The 21,194-nt window shown below is 47.2% G+C and overlaps 1 protein-coding gene across 1 annotated transcript in view; it reads left to right on the top strand.

Moving 5' to 3' along the window:
- Nucleotides 1-20,608, top strand: part of PODXL (podocalyxin like) — a 79,893-nt gene extending 59,285 nt beyond the window's left edge. Inside the window, exons 5-8 of the mRNA XM_081880278.1 lie at nucleotides 8,403-8,559; nucleotides 10,126-10,187; nucleotides 12,357-12,524; nucleotides 15,349-20,608. Coding sequence (XP_081736404.1) covers nucleotides 8,403-8,559; nucleotides 10,126-10,187; nucleotides 12,357-12,524; nucleotides 15,349-15,543 — 582 coding nt within the window. The 3' untranslated portion in view covers nucleotides 15,544-20,608. The remainder of the gene's footprint in view (nucleotides 1-8,402; nucleotides 8,560-10,125; nucleotides 10,188-12,356; nucleotides 12,525-15,348) is intronic.
- Nucleotides 20,609-21,194: the final 586 nt, after the last annotated feature.

Consider the following 21,194-nt stretch of genomic DNA (forward strand, 5'->3'; position numbering starts at 1 on the left):
TGTCAGTTTTGCAATGTGTTTTGTCTTTAAAAAAAAAAAAAAAAGCCTCAGTGTGCATTTCCCCTCACATAAACATTTGTCTGTGCACGTTGGCTTGCAATATGCATTTTTGTTATTTTCATCAGTCTGAGGGGATGCGGGTGACACTGTGGGTTAAACTACAGAGCCTAGGACTTGCAGATCAGAAGGTCAGCAGTTCGAATCCCCACGACAGGGTGAGCTCCCGTTGCTCTGTCCCTGCTCCTGCCAACCTAGCAGTTCGAAAGCATGAAGTGCAAGTAGATAAATAGGTATCTTCCGGTGGGAAGGTAAACGGCGTTTCCAAGTGCTGCTGTAGTTCACCAGAAGCGACTTAGTCATGCTGGCCACATGACCCAGCCAATAAAGCGAGATGAGCACTGCAACCTCAGAGTCGGTCACGACTGGACCTAATGGTCAGGGGTCCCTTTACCTTTACCTTTATGCGCACTTCCCCTTGAAATGTGGTTGGACATGCGCATTGCAAAATTTCGGTAAAGTGTTCGTTCTGAAGGATAGTTGCATTTCAGCCCCTGTGTCGTTCCAGGAAGGGCAAATTGGGTTCACGGCAAAATGCAAGCAGAGCCAAGTCCTACCCCACATTGAAAGCAGCTGTAGATCATGTAGATCGGTGGGAAGCAATTTCGGTGGATGCGTCAGCGAAGAAAACCAGATTTGGGTCTTTTCCAACACATTCCTCAAGGGCTCAGGCGACCCATTTGCCTCATTCCAAGTTCCGCTTCACAAGGGTCGCAAACACACCTTCCATTTGGGGTCATTTTCAACACTTGTTGCCAATGCGTTTGCAACGTTCCTGCTCCTAGTAAATGCATAGGGTTGCTTTGTTGTTTAGTTGTCTAGTCGTGTCCGACTCTTCGTGACCCCCTGGACCAGAGCACGCCAGGCAATCCTGTCTTCCACTGCCTCCCGCAGTTTGGTCAAACTCATGCTGGTAGCTTCAAGAACACTGTCCAACCATCTCGTCCTCCGTCATCCCCTTCGCCTTGTGCCCTCCATGTTTCCCAACATCAGGGTCATTCCAGGGTTGCTATTGGTATATAAAGTCCTTAATGGCTTGGGCGCAGTTTACTTGAGGTATTGCCTTGCCCAATATATGCCCAACCAACAGCTATTTGAGGTAAAGATAAAGGGACCCCTGACCATTAGGTCCAGTCGTGGCCAACTCTGGGGTTGCAATGCTCATCTCGCTTTATTGGCCGAGGGAGCCGGCGTACAGCTTCCGGGTCATGTGGCCAGCAGGACTAAGCCGCTTATGGCGAATCAGAGCAGCACACGGAAACGCCGTTTACCTTCCCGCCGGAGTGGTACCTATTTATCTACTTGCACTTTGACGTGCTTTCGAACTGCTAGGTTGGCAGGAGCAGGGACCGAGCAACGGGAGCTCACCCCGTCGCAGGGATTTGAACCGCCTACCTTCTGATCGGCAAGTCCTAGGCTCTGTGGTTTAACCCACAGCGCCACCCGCGTCACATAATCCCTGTTCTGCATTTGTAAGGACTCAATCTTTTCATGTGGCATCACTTAACACTTTGGAACTCCCTGCCTGTTGACACCTGCCTTCACTATACTTTTCCCTTCAGGAAATGGCAAAGTTACAATGGTTTCTCTCGTTTGCCTAGTGACGCCCAAAATTGGGTGTGGAGTTGACATTTGCAAGGGAGCCTTTTTCTGGAAGTTTTCTTATTCTCCTCCAAACTCTGCCCTGATAGATAAAGAAGATAAGGAGGGAGGGTGAGGGTGAAGCATGCCTCTTTCTTATTACCAGCTGTTTCTTATCACCAAATGCCCCTTATGCCAATTTGCCATTGTACCTCACGTGCGTCTTTAGCCGAGCTAAAGGCTGCTTAGTTCCAGCCTTAAACTTGTGGGAATCGCAGATTACAGTGGTACCTCTGGTTGCGAACGGGATCCATTCCGGAGGCCCGTTCGCAACGTGAAAAGCCCGCAACCTGAAGCGCCATATCTGCGCAGGTGTGTGGTGCGATTTGGCGCTTGTGCGCATGTGCAAAGCGCGATTTATCACTACTGTGCATGCGCAAGCGGTGAAACCCGAAAGTAACCCCTTCCGGTAGCTCCAGGTCACCGTGAGATACAATCTGAAAAAAAACGTAACATGAAGCAAACATAACATGAGATATCACAGTAAGATTCTCTCTTTCTTGCTGGGGGAGAGTTGTCTCCTGAGCCGTTAATGTACCAACCCAGTCCGAAAACCCAGGAACCAAATTCCTGCTATAACTCCAACATGCTTGGGGTTTGACGTCTGACTGTTTGGGGTCAGTGTGGGGGTTTTTCTTCCTTCCACCCCACCCCAAACTCACTCTCTCTCTCTCTCTCTCTCTCTCTCTCTCTCTCTCTCTCTCTCTGTGTGTGTGTGTGTGTGTGATTCAGCATGTGTTTGGTGCTCGGTTTGTTGATTCAAGTGACATTACCTCATTCTGGGGAAGGGATGTTAGTTTTAGATTCCTGCTAGTGTGGGAATTCGATTAGCTCAGATTGTCCAGGCCTGTTAAGTCTCGCCAAAGAATGTGCAATGCTTGAAAGGCCATAGAGGGGTGCAAAGTGGATTTGGGGGGGAGGAAGGGGTGGGGGGAGGGTACCCCGTGAGTGAACCGGACTGGCCTCATCCAGTCAGCACAGTCCCAAAGGAAGCTTCAACAGCATTTATGTATGTGGCCACAGCAGCAAGGATTCTCTGTGCATAGAAATCGAAGGAGGAGAGAACATCTTCAAAGAGACAACGGTTGATGAAAATCTTGGAATATGCAGAGGTGGCAGAATTTAAAGCACTGATAAAAGAGACAAATTTAGAATCTCTTCAGGAAAACTGGAAACCCTTTCTAGTCTATATATAAAAGCTATTTCCCATACCTGAGGACCACAGCAGTGTAAGAAAATAGCAGAATGTATTAAGCAAACATGTTAGAGAGGGAGAAATTAGACAAGAAGGAACCTTAAAATGTATCTATATGTCATTTGAGTTAGAAACATCGGTGCTGGCTGAGCAGGAAGTCTCTAGTTTTGTTGCATTGGAATATACCGTATTTTTCCGTGTATAAGAAGGTGCTTTTTGCTAAGAAAAAATTAGGCAAAAATTGGGTGTCGTCTTATTTATGGATAGTGAATGCGGGGGGGGGGCATGTGATTAATGGCGGCAGCAAGCAGGAGATTGGCAGTGGCAATTAGGCGACCGATTGGAGGCTGCGGCAAGCAATCGGCAGTGGTGGGCAGGCGGGCGAGTGATTGGTGGAAGCGACCTCCACCACCCCCCAAAAAAGCTAAAAAACTTAATTTCTTAATTTTGGGTTAAAAAAAAAGGGGGTCGTCTTATACAAGGGGGGTATCTTATACACAGGAAAATACGGCAATTGTCGAGTAACAAATGTAACTTTCATGTATGGAAAAAAGAATAAAATGTTATTAAATAAAAAAGAGCAAAAACACCCACTGTTCAGGAGAATCCTTTAAATAGTTGGTAGTAGCAATTCTGAGCATGCACAGAGTGCAGAATAAAATGTTATTAAATAAAAAAGAGCAAAAATGGCCACTGTTCAGGAGAATCCTTTAAATAGTTGGTAGTAGCAATTCTGAGCATGCGCAAAGTGCTTTCCCTCATAAATCAATGAGAGAGGGAGAGAGACCTTTCCCACCCCTTCCCCATCCTGGTTTTCCTCAAACCCCCTTCCATCTCAGCCTGTCCTCTTCCAACCCCTTCTCCTTATCCTCACATTTTGTCCCTGAGCAGCTTTGTTTAAAATCCTAAATTTGCCACAGTGAGTCCGTTTTGACTGTGGAAAGGGAAAGGGATATGATCTAGATTTTATTTTATTTTATTGAGTGAGGGGAGGCAATGTTCAGGCGCAGCTCTGTTCTCCTCAAGACCTTGACCCCCTCCCCTTTAACAATCCATCTTAACAATGCCGCTCCACGCCCAGGGACCGTTCCTTCCTGTCTGGCAGGCCACGGCGTCCTGTCCCCGTCCCTTAGCACCTCCGAAGAGTCTTTCTCCAAATATTTAGACAAAGCAGTGAACAATCCAGGACATCGATTTCCCCCTTCGGCCTTACCCACCCACCCAGGAAAGGAAAAGGAGAAAAAGCTTTGCTCTGCTTTCAGCTGCCTCAACTGTGGAGGAAGGACACAGACATTTTGCCTGCAGACGTAACTTGCTACCACATAAAGTGAGCTCTGCATTTGCAAAGAAAAAAACCAATCTTTTAGTGTGGTCCCCATCTATCTTTTGCAACTCCCAGCTTCTTAACATTGCGCAGTTGCCTTGGTTGGTTCTGTTGTCGGTGCCGTCTGAACACTTCTTTGTATACCTACCCAGATAAATTTATGCGTATATTTATTTTGAAAACTATTCATTTATCTATTTTTTTATTACAATGGTACCTCAGGTTTCAGACACCTCAGGTTACAGACGCTTCAGGTTACAGACTCCGCTAACCCAGAAATAGTACCTCGGGTTAAGAACTTTGCTTCAGGAGGCCCCATTAGCTAAAGTGTCACCTCAGGTTAAGAACAGTTTCAGGTTAAGAACGGACCTCCAGAACGAATTAAGTTCTTAACCCAAGGTACCACTGTATTCTGTTATATCTGCTGTTTCATATATATATACATTTTTATTGGGGTTTTTCTAACATATCATTTCCAACATAACTTCTTGTCGTATACTTCCGTCAACACCTCTGATGATTTTCTGTTCTTTATCACTTATTCTGCATTTCTTAATTTCTCTATTACTCTTAATTATCATTAACTAATAATTCTCCTCATGGTCTTTCTTGCAATATTTCAAATAGTCATCCTTACAAAACTTCTTGCAATCCTACTAGCGTAATCCGTACATTACAATTACTTTTCAAATAGTTCGTATATTTACTCCAGTCTTCTAAGAATCTCTGGTCCCGCAGGTTTCGAATCCTTCCTGTTAATTTATCCAGTTCTGCAGAGTCCATCAATTTCATCCGCCATTCTTCTTTCGTCAGTAATTCTTCTTGCTTCCATTTTTGTGCCAATAATATTCTTGCTGCCGTCACTGCATATAAAAACTTACAATCCTGTCTATTAATATCATCTTAAATCTGCTGTTTCAAACGTCTGTCTTGATCACTAGTTTGTACTGTTTTATGTAAACCACATAAGGGTTTAAAAAATAATAATAAGCGGTATAAATCCCGCTAAATAAAAGAAATTGTGCAATCAAACAAAAAGGGGCCACTGCGAGAATAGAATGCCGGACTAAATGAGCCGCTATCCTGGTCAAGCAGTCTCTTCTCATGTTCTTATTAACTGAAGCTAAGTGATGCTGGTACAACCTTGCGGGTTAAGACTGTGCCGTTTTACTGTGTCTGGGACATGGGTGGCGCTCTGGTCTAAACCACTGAGCCTCTTGGGCTGGCCAATCCAAAGGTGGGCAGTTCGAATCCCCACTGCGAAGTGAGCTCCTGTTGCTCTGTCCCAGCTCCTGCCAACCTGGCAGTTCGAAAGCACACCAGCGCAAGTAGATAAATAGGTACCGCTGAGGCGGGAAGATAAAAGGCGTTTCCGTGTGCTCCAATTTCCGTCATGGTGTCCCGTTGCACCAGAAGTGGTTCAGACATGCTGACCACATGACTAGAAAGCTGTCTGTGGACAAACACCAGCTCCCTTGGCCGGTAGGCGAGATGAGCGCCACAACCCCATAGTCGCCTTTGACTATGATATTGTACATCGAGAGCCAGTGTGGTGTAGTGGTTAAGAGCAGTGTACTCATAATCTGGTGAACCGGGTTCGCTTCCCCGCTCCTCCACATGCAGCTGCTGGGTGACCTTGGGCCAGTCACACTTCTCTGAAGTCTCTCAGCCCCACTCACCTCACAGAGTGTTTGTTGTGGGGGAGGAAGGGAAAGGAGATTGTTAGCCGCTGTGAGACTCCTTCAGGTAGTGATAAAGCGGGATATCAAATCCAAACTCCTCTTCTCCCTTGCTTCACTGTCATTGTAGGATCAATTGGCATCTCAGTTGCCACTAATTGATATGTCTGACAGGCTGTGGTTCTCGAGAGACATTGTAGTGCGCCTCAGGGGGTGAAGTCAAACCGGTGCGTCAGAAGCACCGAAGAGACCTCCCTGGGGCGCAAGCCTGGGCAAGTGTGCATGGAGGTCCAGACGACAAGACCCCTTTCTAGGCCTGCCTGATGGGGTCCAAAGATATTCCGCAAGGCAGTGGAGGGTGAGGATCCGTTCTGACTTTACATTCTGACTTTCTGGCCTCGGTCCTCTATACCTGAAGGAGCGTCTCCACCCCCATCGTTCAGCCTGGAGACAGAGGTCCAGCGCCGAGGGCCTTTTGGCGGTTCCCTCATTGCGAGAAGTGAGGTTACAGGGAACCAGACAGAGGGCCTTCTCGGTAGTGGCGCCCACCCTGTGGAACACCCTCCCTTCAGATGTGAAGGAAATAAGCAGCTGTCTTCTTTTTAAAAGACATCTGAAGGCAGCCCTGTTTAGGAAAGTTTTTAATATTTAATGCTGTATTGTTTTTAACACTTGATTGGAAGCCGCCCAGAGTAGCTGGGGAAACTCAGCCAGATGGGCGGGGTATAAATAAATAAATTATTATTATTATTATTATTATTATTATTATTATTATTATTATTACAGTGGTGCCCTGCAAGACGAACGCCTCGCAAGATGGAAAACCCGCTAGACGAAAGGGTTTTCCGTTTTGGAGGCGCTTCGCTAAACGAATGGGGTTGCTTCGCAAGACGAAAAAATCTTGCGAGTTCCCGCGGGTTTTTTTTTGCTTTTTCCTCCCCTTTCCTAAGCCGCTAAGCTGCTTATCAGCTGTTCCGCTGATAAGCCGCTTAAGAGCTGATCGCTAAAAGCCGCTAGACCGCTAATAGCGGTAATCCGCTAAGCTGTCAATGGGCTTGCTTCGCAAGACGAAAAAACCGCTAGACAAAGAAAATCGCGGAACGGATTCTTTTCGTCTTGCGAGGCACCACTGTATTACATGAAACAAGCATCCTTGGACCATTTCAGAACTGTAGCTTCCTTGAGGCCAGGCTGTTACCATGTGGACGGAGGAAGGGAGAGTCGGGTTTATTGTGATACTGAGTGGGGGTCCACGCCCTCTCTTGCATTCCTTTTTTAGGGGGCGGAAATGCGACCTTTGCAGGGGTGGCAGAAAGCAGCCCCTCCCTCGTCCCGCGAGGAGAGCCTGTGGGAGTTACTATTCCTGTCGATCTCCCAGCTGCAGGCTTCAGATAAAGAATGGCAGGGGACCAGGCGGAGGGACAGAGGCCAAGCCTGACCCGGCTCGTGGTTTTGAAAAGAGGCGGCTTTTGAACTCCTCACTGCCTCCTGGACTAAGCAGCCTGAAGAACAAGGGGAGATATCGCTGGAAAACAGACCTTTCCCCCCTAGAAAGGTCACTTTGGTTCTGCTTAACACAGTGGTTAACACCCCTGGAGGCACACTCCATTGTCTCTCAATAATAATAATAATAATAATTTTATTATTTGTACCCTGCCCATCTGACTGGGTCACCCCAGCCACTCTGGGCGGCTTCCAACAAAGATTAGAAATACATTAAAATGTCTCACATTAAAAACTTCCCTGAACAGGGCTGCCTTCAGATGTCTTCTAAATGTCAGGTAGTTGTTTATTTCCTTGACATCTGCTGGGAGAGTGTTACACAGGGTGGGCGCCACCACCGAGAAGGCCCTCTGCCTGGTTCCCTGTAACTTCGCTTCTTGCAGTGAGGGGACATTAAGCTTTTAATGTTTGATGCATTACTGTATTTTAATATTTAGTTGGAAGCCACCCAGAGTGGCTGGGGAAGCCCAGCCAAATGGGCGTGGTATAGATAATAAATTATTATTTTTTATTATTATTATAAACAAGTTTAGATGGAAGCAATAATGAAATACTGAATGGTATAGTTTTTGTAAAATATGCAGGGATTTATGATATGTAAAATGAACCATGGAAAGAGAAGAAGGGAAGTCACTGATATCTTAAGGATGTAAAATGAGTATTTTAAATTGCAAAACACAAAATTTAATAAAAAATTATATTTATATAAAAAAGAAAGGCTCACAGCATTAACATTGCGAGTCTTCTCATGCCATGCATTGGAAAGAAGATTTTCCTGCGGCAGCTAGGAGACTGGAGAGCTGCTACAGTCACTTGGAGGCTTCTCCTTCCATTGATTCCCTGCCCCGGTTTCTGTGTGAACCCCACACTTTTCTCTGCTTTGAAGATCAGGATTGACGCTGCCCCCGTGTTAGGAAACGATTCCCACCAGGGTGGCAGCTGCCAGCAAGTTTGCCCTAGGCAAAGCCCTAACCGTGGGGAATTTTGTTCTTCCTTTCTACAGAACAGTTTGGAGAAGAGCGCCGCGAAAGAGCCTCTCTTGAATGTCCTCTGCAAAGCGGTGAAGCCCACCTTCAACCAGAGCCGGGATGGGTGTTTGGCGAGGCTGGCTTCCAAAGACGACCCCAAGTACTTGGCTGTCCTCGAGGTGGCCGTGTTGAGTAGGTACCACATGCGTTGTTGGGAGCCCGTAGGGCAGCCTTCACTAATCTGACACCCTCCAGATGTGCTGGCTGCAGCTGTGGTCCAGAACATATGGAGTGCACTGGGATGATGATGTCTTCCCATGAGTAAGAACTAGGAACTTACATACCTGTTCTCTGCTGCCCTGGTAGTTGCAGACCAGTCTAATAATAATAATAATTTGTTGTTGTTGTTGTTTAGTTGTTTAGTTGTGTCTGACTCTTCATGACCCCATGGACCAGAGCACGCCAGGCACTCCTGTCTTCCACTGCCTCCCGCAGTTTGGTCAAAATCATGCTGGTAGCTTCAAGAACACTATCCAACCATCTCGTCCTCTGTTGTCCCCTTCTCCTTGTGCCCTCCATCTTCCCCAACATCAGGGTCTTTTCCAGGGAGTCTTCTCTTCTCATGAGGTGGCCAAAGTATTGGAGCCTCAGCTTCAGGATCTGTCCTTCCAGTGAGCACTCAGGGCTGATTTCCTTAAGAATGGAGAGGATTGATCTGCTTGCAGTCCATGGGACTCTCAAGAGTCTCCTCCAGCACCATAATTCAAAAGCATCAATTCTTTGGCGATCAGCCTTCTTTGTAGTTGAGCTCTCACTTTATTATTTGTACCCCGCCCACCTGGCTGGGTTTCCCCAGCCACTCTGGGCGGCTTCCAACCAAAGATTAAAAATACATTAAAATGTCACACATTAAAAACTTCCCTGAACAGGGCTGCCTTCAGATGTCTTCTAAATGTCAGGTAGTTGTTTATCGCTTTGACATCTGATGGGAAGGTGTTCCACAGGGCGGGCGCCACTACCGAGAAGGCCCTCTGCCTGGTTCCCTGTAACTTCGCTTCTCGCAGTGAGGGAATCACCAGATTTCTCGGCGCTGGACCTCAGTGTCCGGGCAGAACGATGGGGGTGGAGACACTCCTTCAGGTATACTGGACCGAGGGCGTTTAGCGCTTTAAAAGTCAACACCAACACTTTGAATTGTGCTCAGAAACGTACTGGGAGTCAATGTAGGTCTTTCAGGACCAGTGTTATATGGTCTCAGCGGCTGCTCCCAGTCACCAGTCTAGCTGCCGCATTCTGGATTAATTGCAGTTTCCGGGTCACCTTTAAAGGTAGCCCCACGTAGAGCGCATTGCAGTAGTCCAAGCGGGAGATAACCAGAGCATGCACCAGTCTGGCGAGACAGTCTGTGGGCAGGTAGGGTCTCATCCTGCGTACCAGATGGAGCTGGTAGACAGCCGCCCTGGATACAGAATTGACCTGTGCCTCCATGGACAGCTGTGAGTCCAGAATGACTCCCAGGCTGCGCAGCTGCTCCTTCAGTGGCACAGTTACCCCATTCAGGACCAGGGAGTCCCCCACACCAGCCCACAGGAAACCTGTTGCCCAACGTTGGACCCGAACCCGCGACCCCAAGATAGAGAGTCTCATGCTCTTAACGACTGAGCCGAGTGTGTTGCTATTCCACACAGTTTTCTGCACTGCCTTAAAAAGGTAAATAAATAGTTTCTATTCTCCTCACCTTTTGTTTCCTTCTGTTAGCAAACTCTGCGGATAAGGAGCTGTTTGAGTCTTTGGCGGCGAAGATGGAAGAGCTGGAAAAGGTAAGGAGGATGTTTGAGGAAGTCCCATTCCTTCGGTTTGTCGCCTTTTCAGTCAGGCATCTTCAGATCTTTAGCTTGAAGTGTTGCTTGGCAACCGGCCGTTGCCAACTGGGGTTCAAGGACAGCCCTTCAAGGTGTGTTAGGATGAAGGATGCTTTGCTGAGTGATTCTCTGAAGGAGGCATGGAAGCAAAGCAGTTGCCCAGATACGATACGATAATCTTTATTGTCATTGTTCTCTACAGAACAACGAAAAATCTACATCAGACATTCAGAAACCAACGACCTGGGATATAATATAGAATATGAAAAATGGTCAAAATTGTGGAATGATGGAATAAAATTTACGGCAAGTGTTGCAATTAGAGAAAACTTAGAGAAGATGATATATAGGTGGTATATAACACCAGCAAAATTAGGGAAGATGTATAAGACAGGAAACAAGGCCTGCTGGAAATGCAAAATAAAAGAAGGTAATTTTCTACATATGTGGTGGACATGTGAGAAAACTGTTTCTCAGGCAGCTAGTCCTAGTCTTTATAACCCTGTACCTTCTTCCAGAAGGCAGAAGCTGAAAGAGATCATTTCCGGGGTGCGGCTTAGTCATGCTGGCCACATGATCCAGAAGCTGTACGCCGGCTCCCTCGGCCAGTAAAGCGAGATGAGCGCCGCAAGCCAAGTCGGTCACAACTGGACCTAATGGTCAGGGGTCCCTTTACCTTTTTAAGCCCTGTGAAATGAATGGACCTAGCTGATGTTTGTCAATTTCAGTGGGCCTACACTTGAGCAAAACTTAGTTGAATAACACCCAATGGCGTTTCTCCCCTCCTCTCCACACACACTTAAAAATGAAAAAGAGCCTTATTTAATATGTTTGCATCCCAGTTTTCCTCCCAGAAGTACAAAGTGCACCATGCAAGGCTCTCTCGCTCCAGTCATTTTGTCCTGCGGGGTGGGTTAGCCCGAGAGGCAGTGCCTGGCCCCAGGTCACCAACTGAGCTTCAGGGCTGAGTGTCAATTTGAACACAGGTCTCCCCAAGTCCCAGCCCAACGCTCTTCACTGCTGCACCCATTGCAACTGCTCATGCAGCAACCACAGCAGACCCCCTCCATCAAGTTTGCATTTCCTGGGCCAGGATGCCCTGGGAACAAGGCACATTCTGTCCCTTCCTGCTGGTCAAGGAAACGCAGCTGGCAGGGTGGAGAGCCTTGATGGGGTCATTGTGTGAGCAACCACAATGGAGCTTTTTTAAAAAAAAAAAATGTGGCGAACACGGTACCCTTCCTTCAGTCATCTCATCTTCTAAGTCAGATGATCAGCCTGGTTTTTAATTAATAATTTTAAAAAGTCTTTTAAGGGACATGCCCCCGCTGTCTCCTGAAAGTAGTAAAATCCCACTCCCTCTGGGGAGTAACGCTCCTGAAAATTGTATTTATTCATTGCATTTATATGCCAGCTTTCTCTCCAGGGAGCCCCAGTTGGTTCTCCCCCTCAGTGTCCAATTTAAGGTGGTGGTGACTGCACATAGGGTGCCAATCCAAGGGGGCGCATCATCATCATCATCTCTCTAATACTTCAAAAATTAGAGTAAAAGAGTTACAATTAAGTAAGAAAAACGGCAGCAACCAAAACAGGACAGGACAGGACAGATTCAGCAAAAGAGGAGGGTCCCACAAAACAAAGATAACTGGTGTGTGTTTGCAACGCTCTTCCAGAGCTGTACGAGGAAGATGCTAAATGCACTGATGTGGAGCTGAGTTTTCACAATTTAGGGCTTTCCACAGAGAAAATCCTCTCCCAGGCCATTATCCCCCACGCTTCCAAGGGCAGGAACCAGCCACACAGAGCCCCTCTGCCCATCTTAGGAAGGTCAGCAGCCATGCAGATGGCATTTCAGATATTGGGGGCTTAAGTCTTTTAGGGATTTAATCACCTTGAATCGGGCCATGGGACAAAGTGGCCACCAGCGTAGGTGTTTTGAAACAGGGCTTTTGCTGCCTTGGAACCCTGGCCAGTAATTTGGCCGCGGCGTTTCGCGCCCATTGACGTTTTCAGGTAAGTCTCCAAGGGCAGGCCCACGTAGCTTGCATTGCAGTAGCCCAGCCAATGCCCCTCTATCCGTGGCGACTCCCCTGCTCCCAGCCATTCACCCCCCTCTTCCTTTGACAGATTGGCGTGAAGAACATCACCCACGGCGGCAGGAGCAGGGACCCCGACATAGAGGACCGCTTCAGCATGCCCCTGATCATCACCATTGTGTGCCTGGCTGCCTCTCTGCTACTTGGCGCCGCCATCTATGGCTGCTGCCACCAGCGCCTCTCCCAAAGGAAGGACCAGGTAAACAGGCTTTTTGCGTTTTGCGCCATTAAAATGGACCTTGCCGGAGTTGTAGGGCCAAGCTTCACCCCCCCCCCAACCCTTGAGTTATCCGCTCTGAGCCAGGATCATAGTTGTCAAGCGTCCCTTATTTGGCGGGACAGTCCCTTATCCCAGCGCCATGTCCCGCTGCTGTCCCTTATTGATGATGTCCCTTAAATACGCTACTGAAGGCAATGGGGCCCTTTCTATGTCCAGCTGTCCTTTGTCAACAACAAATTGTTGGTGTTTTTTTGTGTTGAATATATGCTATATGGTAATTTAGGGACCTAATAGGTATCTAAAGCCATTTGCACGCAACACGATATGTATTTTATCAAAGTAATTGTTGATCCCTTATTTTGGCTGCTGATCCCTTATTTTCAAATCTGTAAGTTGACAGCTATGGCCGGGGTCTCCCATATCCCACTTCATTTGCAGACATTGGCAGTGCTCACCCTAACCCTCTGCATTGCAGAGTGTCAATTTTGGGTGTCAGTAGCCTATCTGCCACAATTCGCAATGCGTCAGTGAAACAAAACAGCTCAGGCCCTGTGAGCGCAGCAGCTCTTCCCTGTAGGTTTTGCCCCAATGGACAGTGGTGAGGACCAAAAGTCTCTGCCTTTCCAGAGTCGTCTCCTCACCTGGGTCTGAGACTCATGTGCTGCCAAACACAGCAGTTCTTTCCAAGGATATCAGGACAAAAGGAATGAGGAGGTGGAAGGGGAACAGTTTTATTAACAAATAAACAGCAGGCATGCAAAGCATAAACTAAAACATACCCGACAGGCGCTACCCAATCTCCCCTTCAGCTGCCCGGAGCCCCAGGTAGAGCAGCAGGAGAAAGACCCCGACCGTCGGTCTCCCAGCATCAGGGCCTTTGATCTGGGCAGAAGCTCTCTGGGCCCCTCCCACCTATGGCTTTTATAGCCTGCCTTGATGTAATCAAGTGCACCAGGCATTACTCATGATTAGCCCAGGACCCTGAGATGGAACTAATACAGAGCGGCTGAGAATCTCCCACTACCTGCAGCCAGGCATCCAGCCAGCACTTGCAACACAGAAGAACCCAAGAAACTCCCGACAGGTGCGTGAAACACAAGAATCAAACTGGGGATGTTAAAGGGAAAGGGACATGCCACCTAACTCCTCAAAATACAATTTATTGGCAAAACCTATTTGGTGTTTCGCAACTTTCTGACTAGTTGCAGGACCTTAGCCAGACCTAGCAGTGTCAACGCAGAATCCACGGAAGCAATTGGCGACTTGGCTGCAGACAGGATAGACGAAGCAGGAACCAGGAACTTGTAGTTAGGTGTTTATTAAATAATAATAATAATAATAATTAATTATTATTATTATTATTATTATTATTATTATTATTATTATTATTATTTTATTATTATTATTTGTACCCCGCCCATCTGGCTGGGTTTCCCCAGCCACTCTGGGCGGCTTCCATAAAAACCAGAAATACACTAAAATATCACAGTGGACTATTTACAGGAACAGAACACGGATCTTTTGCTAGCTCTCTCATACATGACTCACAACTCCTACACTCACACACAGAACTCTGAACCTCTGAATACTGAACTAACACATTCCAGTTAGTAGGCCATGAATTATCACTCCCTTGAGAGAGCTTGACCAATCATGGAGTTGTCTCCATGTCTCTGTTATCACCAGGCAGACTTACTCCTTCAGATTGCCTTCTGGCTGTCTGCCAAACCTTAATTGACTCTGTGTGAGTAGCTCCACGTACACAGATTCCCAACACAATTGTCTTCCGCATTTCCATTACACTCATCACTTTATCTCTGCTCTGCCCTCTTCATACCTCTTCTGGTCCTGGGAGACCAGGGAGGAGCAGAGCTGATCGTAGCAGGAGGGTAGACCCTCCTGGCATCTTCGCCAGCCTGACTCATCTCTGCCTCTTCAGCTTCTAATTCTCATTCTGGACTTCTCTCCGCCACAGACTCTCCCTGCTCACTAAGCCCTGTTGCCTCGCCAGCTTCTCACACCTCCTCCTCCCAGCCTTCTCCCTCTGACCATTCATCATTCCCACCACCACTCTGAGCCTTCTTCCTTTGGGGGTTCCCCAGCTTCTGCCTGCTACCGCTCCTCTACATCCAGCAGGAGTTTGGACTAGGTGACCCCTGGGTTCGTTTCAACTCTGTGGTAAACTCTATTGGATGCGGGTGGCGCTGTGGTCTAAACCACTGAGCTTCTTGGGCTTGTCGGTCAGAAGGTTGGTGGTTCAAATCCGCACAACGGGGTGAGCTCCTGTTGCTCTGTCCCAGCTCCTGCCTATCTAGCAGTTCGAAAGCATGCCAGTGCAAGTAGATAAATAGGTACCACTCTGGCGGGAAAGCAAACAATGTTTCTGTGCGCTCTGGCTTCTCTCACAGGGTCCCGTTGCGCCAGAAACGGTTTAGCCATGCTGGCCACATGACCCAGAAAGCTGTCTGTGGACAAACACCGGCTCCCTTGGCCGGTAAGCGAGATGAGCGCCACAACCCCATAGTTGCCTCAGCTTCAGGATCTGTCCTTCCAGTGAGCACTCAAGGCTGATTTGTTTCAGAATGGATAGGTTTGATCTTCTTGCAGTCCATGGGACTCTCAAGAGTCTCCTCCAGCACTATAATTCAAAAGCATCAATTCTTCGGTGATCAGCCTTCTTTATGGTCCAACTCTCACTTCCGTACATCACTACTGGGAAAACCATAGCAACTCTATGGTTTCAGCTTTTTTCAGTCCCTGTTCATATGTCTCCTACCCAAACCCCCTGGTCCCTGCCTTACAGCAGCGCCTGACCGAGGAACTTCAAACGATGGAGAACGGTTACCACGACAACCCAACCCTGGAGGTGATGGAGACCTCCTCAGAGATGCAGGAGAAGAAGGTCAACCTGAATGGGGAGCTTGGAGACAGCTGGATCGTCCCCATGGACAGCCTAACGAAAGAGGATCTGGAGGACGAAGAGGACACACATTTATAATTGTTTGGGGCTTTTTGTTTCGTTTTTTAAAGAGAGAACAAACTTTGTGCTAAGCAAAAATTTCGAAAACTCAAAACTTGCAGCCACAAGTGCCGACATGCAGAAGGAGCCTGGCGGTTATTGGGCGAGAGGATTTGTCAAGGGGCATCTGCCGTGGCCAAATCCTTTTTGTTTTGTTTGTTTGGTTTTGTTTTCTAAAATCCCATTAGCTTTCTAAGCAAATTCTATGTGTTGGTGTGTGTATATGTGTACATATATATATATATTTTCAATGACTGTGCCTCCTATTTAAGTGTTGAGCAGGGCAGACAGGAGATTCTCCCGCTCCCTTCCCCCTCCAGATGCCAAGGGACCATGAGAGCAAGATGTACTGCTCATTTTAACAGGAGCCAAGGTTATAGTCCTCATGGCTGCAGAGAACAAAGTGGGAGCGCCTGTTCAGAGGACAGAGTTGGAGCTTAACTTCTGCCCTTTGCAGGCAGCTTGACATGGCATCGCTCCCTCACAGTTAGCGGCCGCAGGGGGGCGCATTATGCAAAAACTCAACCAGATATGCAAATCCCGAGGTGCATTGGGCTCCAGCGTACAGGAGACTCTGAATATTGGCAACAGGGCACAGCTAAAAAAAGGCTGTCTCTCTCTACCTGCCCCACCCCAGGTCGTCCTATCACTCCACTTCTTTTCTCCATGCATTAAAAAACATTCTCCCGATCTTCGTAGGTCAGGATCAGGCCATTAACTAGCCCGTTCCAGTAAGTAAGCTTTTTGCAACAGCTGGCGCCTGCAGTGAATCTGTGCCAGCCATGCAAGGAGGATTCAGGTTTGTTCGTTTTTTGCGTTCTTCCTGTAGAATGCAAATTTGGGGCCGGGGTTTTTGTGTGTGTGTAAGAAAGAAGCACCGCAAAACCCAAATGGGCTACGACTGGAGCATTAGCCCAGCGGCACAACTTCAGATTTCAGGAAAGAGATTTGTATGCAGGAACATAGGAGCTGCCTTATACTTGACTAGAAGACACTGGGCTCATGTAGCTCAATACTGTTCTACACTGGCCGGCAGTGATTCTCCAGCGTTTGACCAGTTTTATCTGGAGATGCAGGGCATCGCACCTGGGACATTCTGCATGCAGAGCAGATGTCCCACCGCTAAGCTGTGGGCCGTCGCCTTGTACATGGGAGCAAGGCAAGGCTCGCAGCAAGGTTTATAGGCCCACTTTGAAAACTGTTCCAAGGCTAAATATCAAAAAGAAAAACAGAGGGGAGGATATAATTTGCACTGAGCTAAAGGAATCAGCATTAATCTGCGCACTCCCCCTTCCAAGAGCATCTCATGTTTTTTTCTTAATAATAGCTATAGCAATATTTGGTCAATGCAGGTGAAACAGCCACCTGTTGCTTTTATTGAAAGAGAAGGAAGGTGGAGGGTTTTGTGCCTTTGACATGCATGGTTGATCCATAAACCCATTTAATGGTGCAATTTAGGGTGTAAAGCTACTGAGTGAGCTAACTTGCATGTGCAATAGGGGATCTTAGCTGTGGGGTCTGAAACAGTGGAACGTTTGCAAAGGGAAGCTTGTATCTCTGTGGAAAGGGAATTGCCCAAAGCCTCGTTCGGCTCTTTCCTGCTCCCAAATTTGCCCTTTTTTTAAAAAATACCACATTGTTCTTGCCATGCTTTGGAAAGCATGACCTTTCCAAAGGGCCGATTAATTTAAGCCTAGTTATTGGATTTCATAATCATCAAAAGAGATGTTCTTAAGGACTTTACACAAATCGCCGTGGGCAGAAGGAACCAACCCTACAACTGTTCTGAAGCCATCGTAAGTTGCTTCTTGCACATTTGATACAGGAAAGTTGTCGAGAACATCTCATCATGCTTTTCGAGATAAGTTATAGGAAGGGAAACAGCTAAAAAAAAAAAAAATGAGACCCCGTCATAGTCCTATTCAGAAGGCAAAGATTAAGGATGAGATAAAACATGCCTTAAGTCCCATTAATTAATGACAATGTGATGGCTTTTGATGAATCTGCCCCTTTGTCTTCCCTCAGCTGTGGGACCTCTGAGGAGAGACAAAGGGAAGATGGGTGGATGCTTCGATATTTCCTTCCCTCCCTCTTTTAAAAGCAGATTTATGACAGCTGTTTGGATTGTATCTTAGGTCAAATATAACTTTGGAACCCGCCGGCAAAAATCCGTAGGTTCCTAATCCATTTGAACAGGAACTCCCAACTCCCAAACATTGGCAAAGCCATTCTCTGGGCAGGAGATGTAAATTTAGAGGCTGTTAATTTAGAGTCTCTTACTGGCCCGGCTTGAGTTCAGCGCAGGAGGAAGGAAGCGTTCGAATGTCAGAGTGCTCAGTCCTTGCATCTTCCAGGAAAAAGGGGATTCTAGCAGCTCCTATTAAATACCTTGCCTTTGCAGAAAAGATCAGCGTAACATTTTCCTATCTTCATCGATAAATTCTAGAGTGACTGTGTGTGGCTGTGCCGCACTGATTATTATTTTTAAAGAAACTATTTCTGGCATACTGCTATAGCCGTAAGAAAATTAATGTTGACTTGTACGCTCACACCAAGGTCTCTTCTTAAGAGACTGGCAACTGGAAGCTTTGAGGGGGCCAAATATGGCAATACGTCCCCTTATCCCAAACTCTGCCTCCATCACTCGCCCACCCTTCCCATTCCAAGCAAAGGGCTTCTGAGACCCTTGATTCTTAGGGCAGGGCGGCTAGTGGATGGAGAGGAACTTCTTCAGCCAGGTGTGTCAAGAGGTATAATAATAATAATTTATTATTTATACCCCGCCCATCTGGCTGGGTTTCCCCAGCCACTCTGGGCGCCTTCCAACACAATATTAAAATACAGTAATGCCTCAAACATTAAAAGCTTCCCTAAACAGGGCTGCCTTCAAATGCCGTCTAAAAGTCTGGTGGTAGTTGTTCTTTTTGACATCTGGTGGGAGGGCGTTCCACAGGGTGGGTGTCACCACCAAGAAGGCCCTCTGCCTGGTTCCCTGTAACCTCACTTCTCGCAGTGAGGGAATCGCCAGAAGGCCCTCGGCGCTGGACCTCAGCGTCCGGGTAGAATGATGGGAGTGGAGACGCTCCTTCAGGTATACTGGACCGAGGTAGTGACGGCATGGGGGAGAATAGAGTGTATTTCTGCGCAGCTCAGATCTTTCAAATGGGTACCAGCTCTGGACTGGGGCAGTGACATCAGTAGCCCACTTACTTCACCCTCCAGAGAAAGCGTCGTTTCCCCAACAAAGCAGCCAAAGCTAATGTGGCCCTCCAGGTGTTGCTGGACTACAACTCCCATCATCCCTTGCAGACTGGGGTTGATGGGAGCTGGAGTCTAGCAGAAGTGCCACTGGTTTATCTCCTAGCTGGTGCTGGCACCCGACTTGTCTTGAGAGACAATGGAGTGCCCTTCTGGGGGTGAAGTCAAACCGCTGTGTTAGCCGCGCCAAAATGACCTCTCTGGGACACAAACCTGGGCAGTGTGCATGGAGGTCATGGGGTACCCAGATGACAAGACGCCCACCCTCAGCCTGGCTGATGTGGTCCAAAGGTCACAGAAACATCAAATTGTACAGGTTTTTTGGTGGGGGGGGGAACCAAGGGTCATCTAGTCCAACACCCACGGACAATAAAAGGTGCAGCAACGAAACAGCTCGCACATTTGCAAAGCTGAGCAGGATTTGGCATAGCTTGACATTGGATGCGTTGAGATTCCTGTATCGCATAGGGTTGCACTCTTTGATTTTATGAGTCTCCATCCTTAGAGGAGAGCCTTCCTATTGTGTTATGTGCCTTGGGAGCAGCTGTGGTGCACATTAAGGGCAAAGGGCTCCACCAAAGGACAAAGGGCACTTTGCTATTGTCACCATGGAAACGGAGGGCGTTAGAGAGTCCTTTGCCTGTTTGTCAGATCCGCAGAGTACGTCAAGAGATCAGGGATTGGCTTACAACCCTCCCTTTTAATATAATGTAGAGCAGACCTATTCAAACAATCAAAAAATATGCACCTCTTTCTAATATTGGGTCAGGGGGACAAAATACGAAAGTATTGCAAATAGATTTTCCCCCAGTTACTAGTCTGTGGAGATATAAGACAATCTGAAGGGGACGGGGGGCAGGAGAATAGAATTTCTTGTCACTTCCCCAATTTTCTTCCTCTACAACTAGACCATCAACAATTCAGTGCCAAAAAAAGTTAGATTGGGTTATGTTAGTTGCTCTGCTCCAGATATTTTTCAGGTGTGCTGTTACTCGAAAGGGACGGGAGGGTGCTTTAATGTGCTGCAAAGGAGACCGAGATTGCAAAAATAAGTTACACACACAGACACGGTTCATGCAAATGAAAGATGTGAACTTCTGGTTAAGACAAGGACCCAAAAGCGACCACAGAGTTTAAATTTTGAGAATACTAATTACCCCTTCAGCATGGCACTACGAAGGTACTAGCAACTTGGGAACACTGCTAGATCCTCTAATTGCCCAATTTGTTTTTTATTGTTGCTACTGCAATTTACTATTTTTTGTTAAATCGTACTTTCTGGTGTACGAGAGGCTCCGGGATTCTGATGTCCTTATGATTTAAAACCACACGGCGAAGCAGGTTATGGGGAGAGAGGTGTGAAGATGTGTAATATCTATGTTATTGATATGTTTGTAATGACAGAAAAGAAAGTTAATAAAAATTTATTTTTTAAAAAAGTGGGGGGAGAGAAGGCAGAGCCACCCCCAGACTTGACACAGAGTCTCCCACATCCAGAGCCAATGTGTTTTCAACTGTACTCTGCGGGTCCTCGATGCAAGTTTCCGTTTGCAAATGGACTGCAATGTGCGCCCAGCCCCTTTCGGTTGTGATAATGTGTCTGAATGCTACTTTTTATGCACTGTGCAGCTTCCTCAGCGTACACTTAGCTGCGCTGAAACAGGAGTCTGATATACACTGGGATTTTAACAGAGGAACTGGATTGTAAAGATTATCGTTGCATTTTCCTACAAAGTATATTTTGAAGACACCACTTATTTCTGTCAATAAAAGTTTCTTTTGTGAAGGGCTGGTGGCCCATCTTTTTCTTCCTCCCCCCGACCCCACGAGCTGGCGGTGGTTGGGAAATCTTACGACTTTCTCATGTTGCAAAATCTCTTTTCCAGTTTCTAAACTTGCCTGATTAAACCAGTTTATATCTGCATCTCAAAACCGGGAAGCGTGATGTCTGGAAATGAAAGATTCCTTTTATAAGGGGTGGGGGGGACAGAATGTAGTCATACCTCGGGTTACAGACACTTCAGGTTGCGTTTTTTCAGGTTACGGACCCGCCAAAACCCGGAAGGACCAGAATGGGTTACTTCCGGGTTTTGGCGGTCGCACATGCGCAGAAGCGCTAAATCTCGCTTTGCACATGCGCAGAAGTGCCGGATCGCAACCCACACGTGCACAGATGCGCCGCTGCAGGTTGCAAATGTGCATCCCGCACGGATCACGTTCACAACCAGAGCGTTCACTGTACATGTGGGCAAGGACATGTGGTTACAAAAAGGGGCCTAATATGCAAAGATAAAATTTATACCCCATCGCTGCACCTACTTTTGCTTCCCTCTCCCCATCACTGGCCAGTGGCCCCTAACACATGATCTAGA

Source organism: Podarcis erhardii, assembly GCF_964252035.2.
Source record: "Podarcis erhardii genome assembly, chromosome: 10".
Taxonomy (NCBI): Eukaryota; Metazoa; Chordata; class Lepidosauria; order Squamata; family Lacertidae; genus Podarcis; species Podarcis erhardii.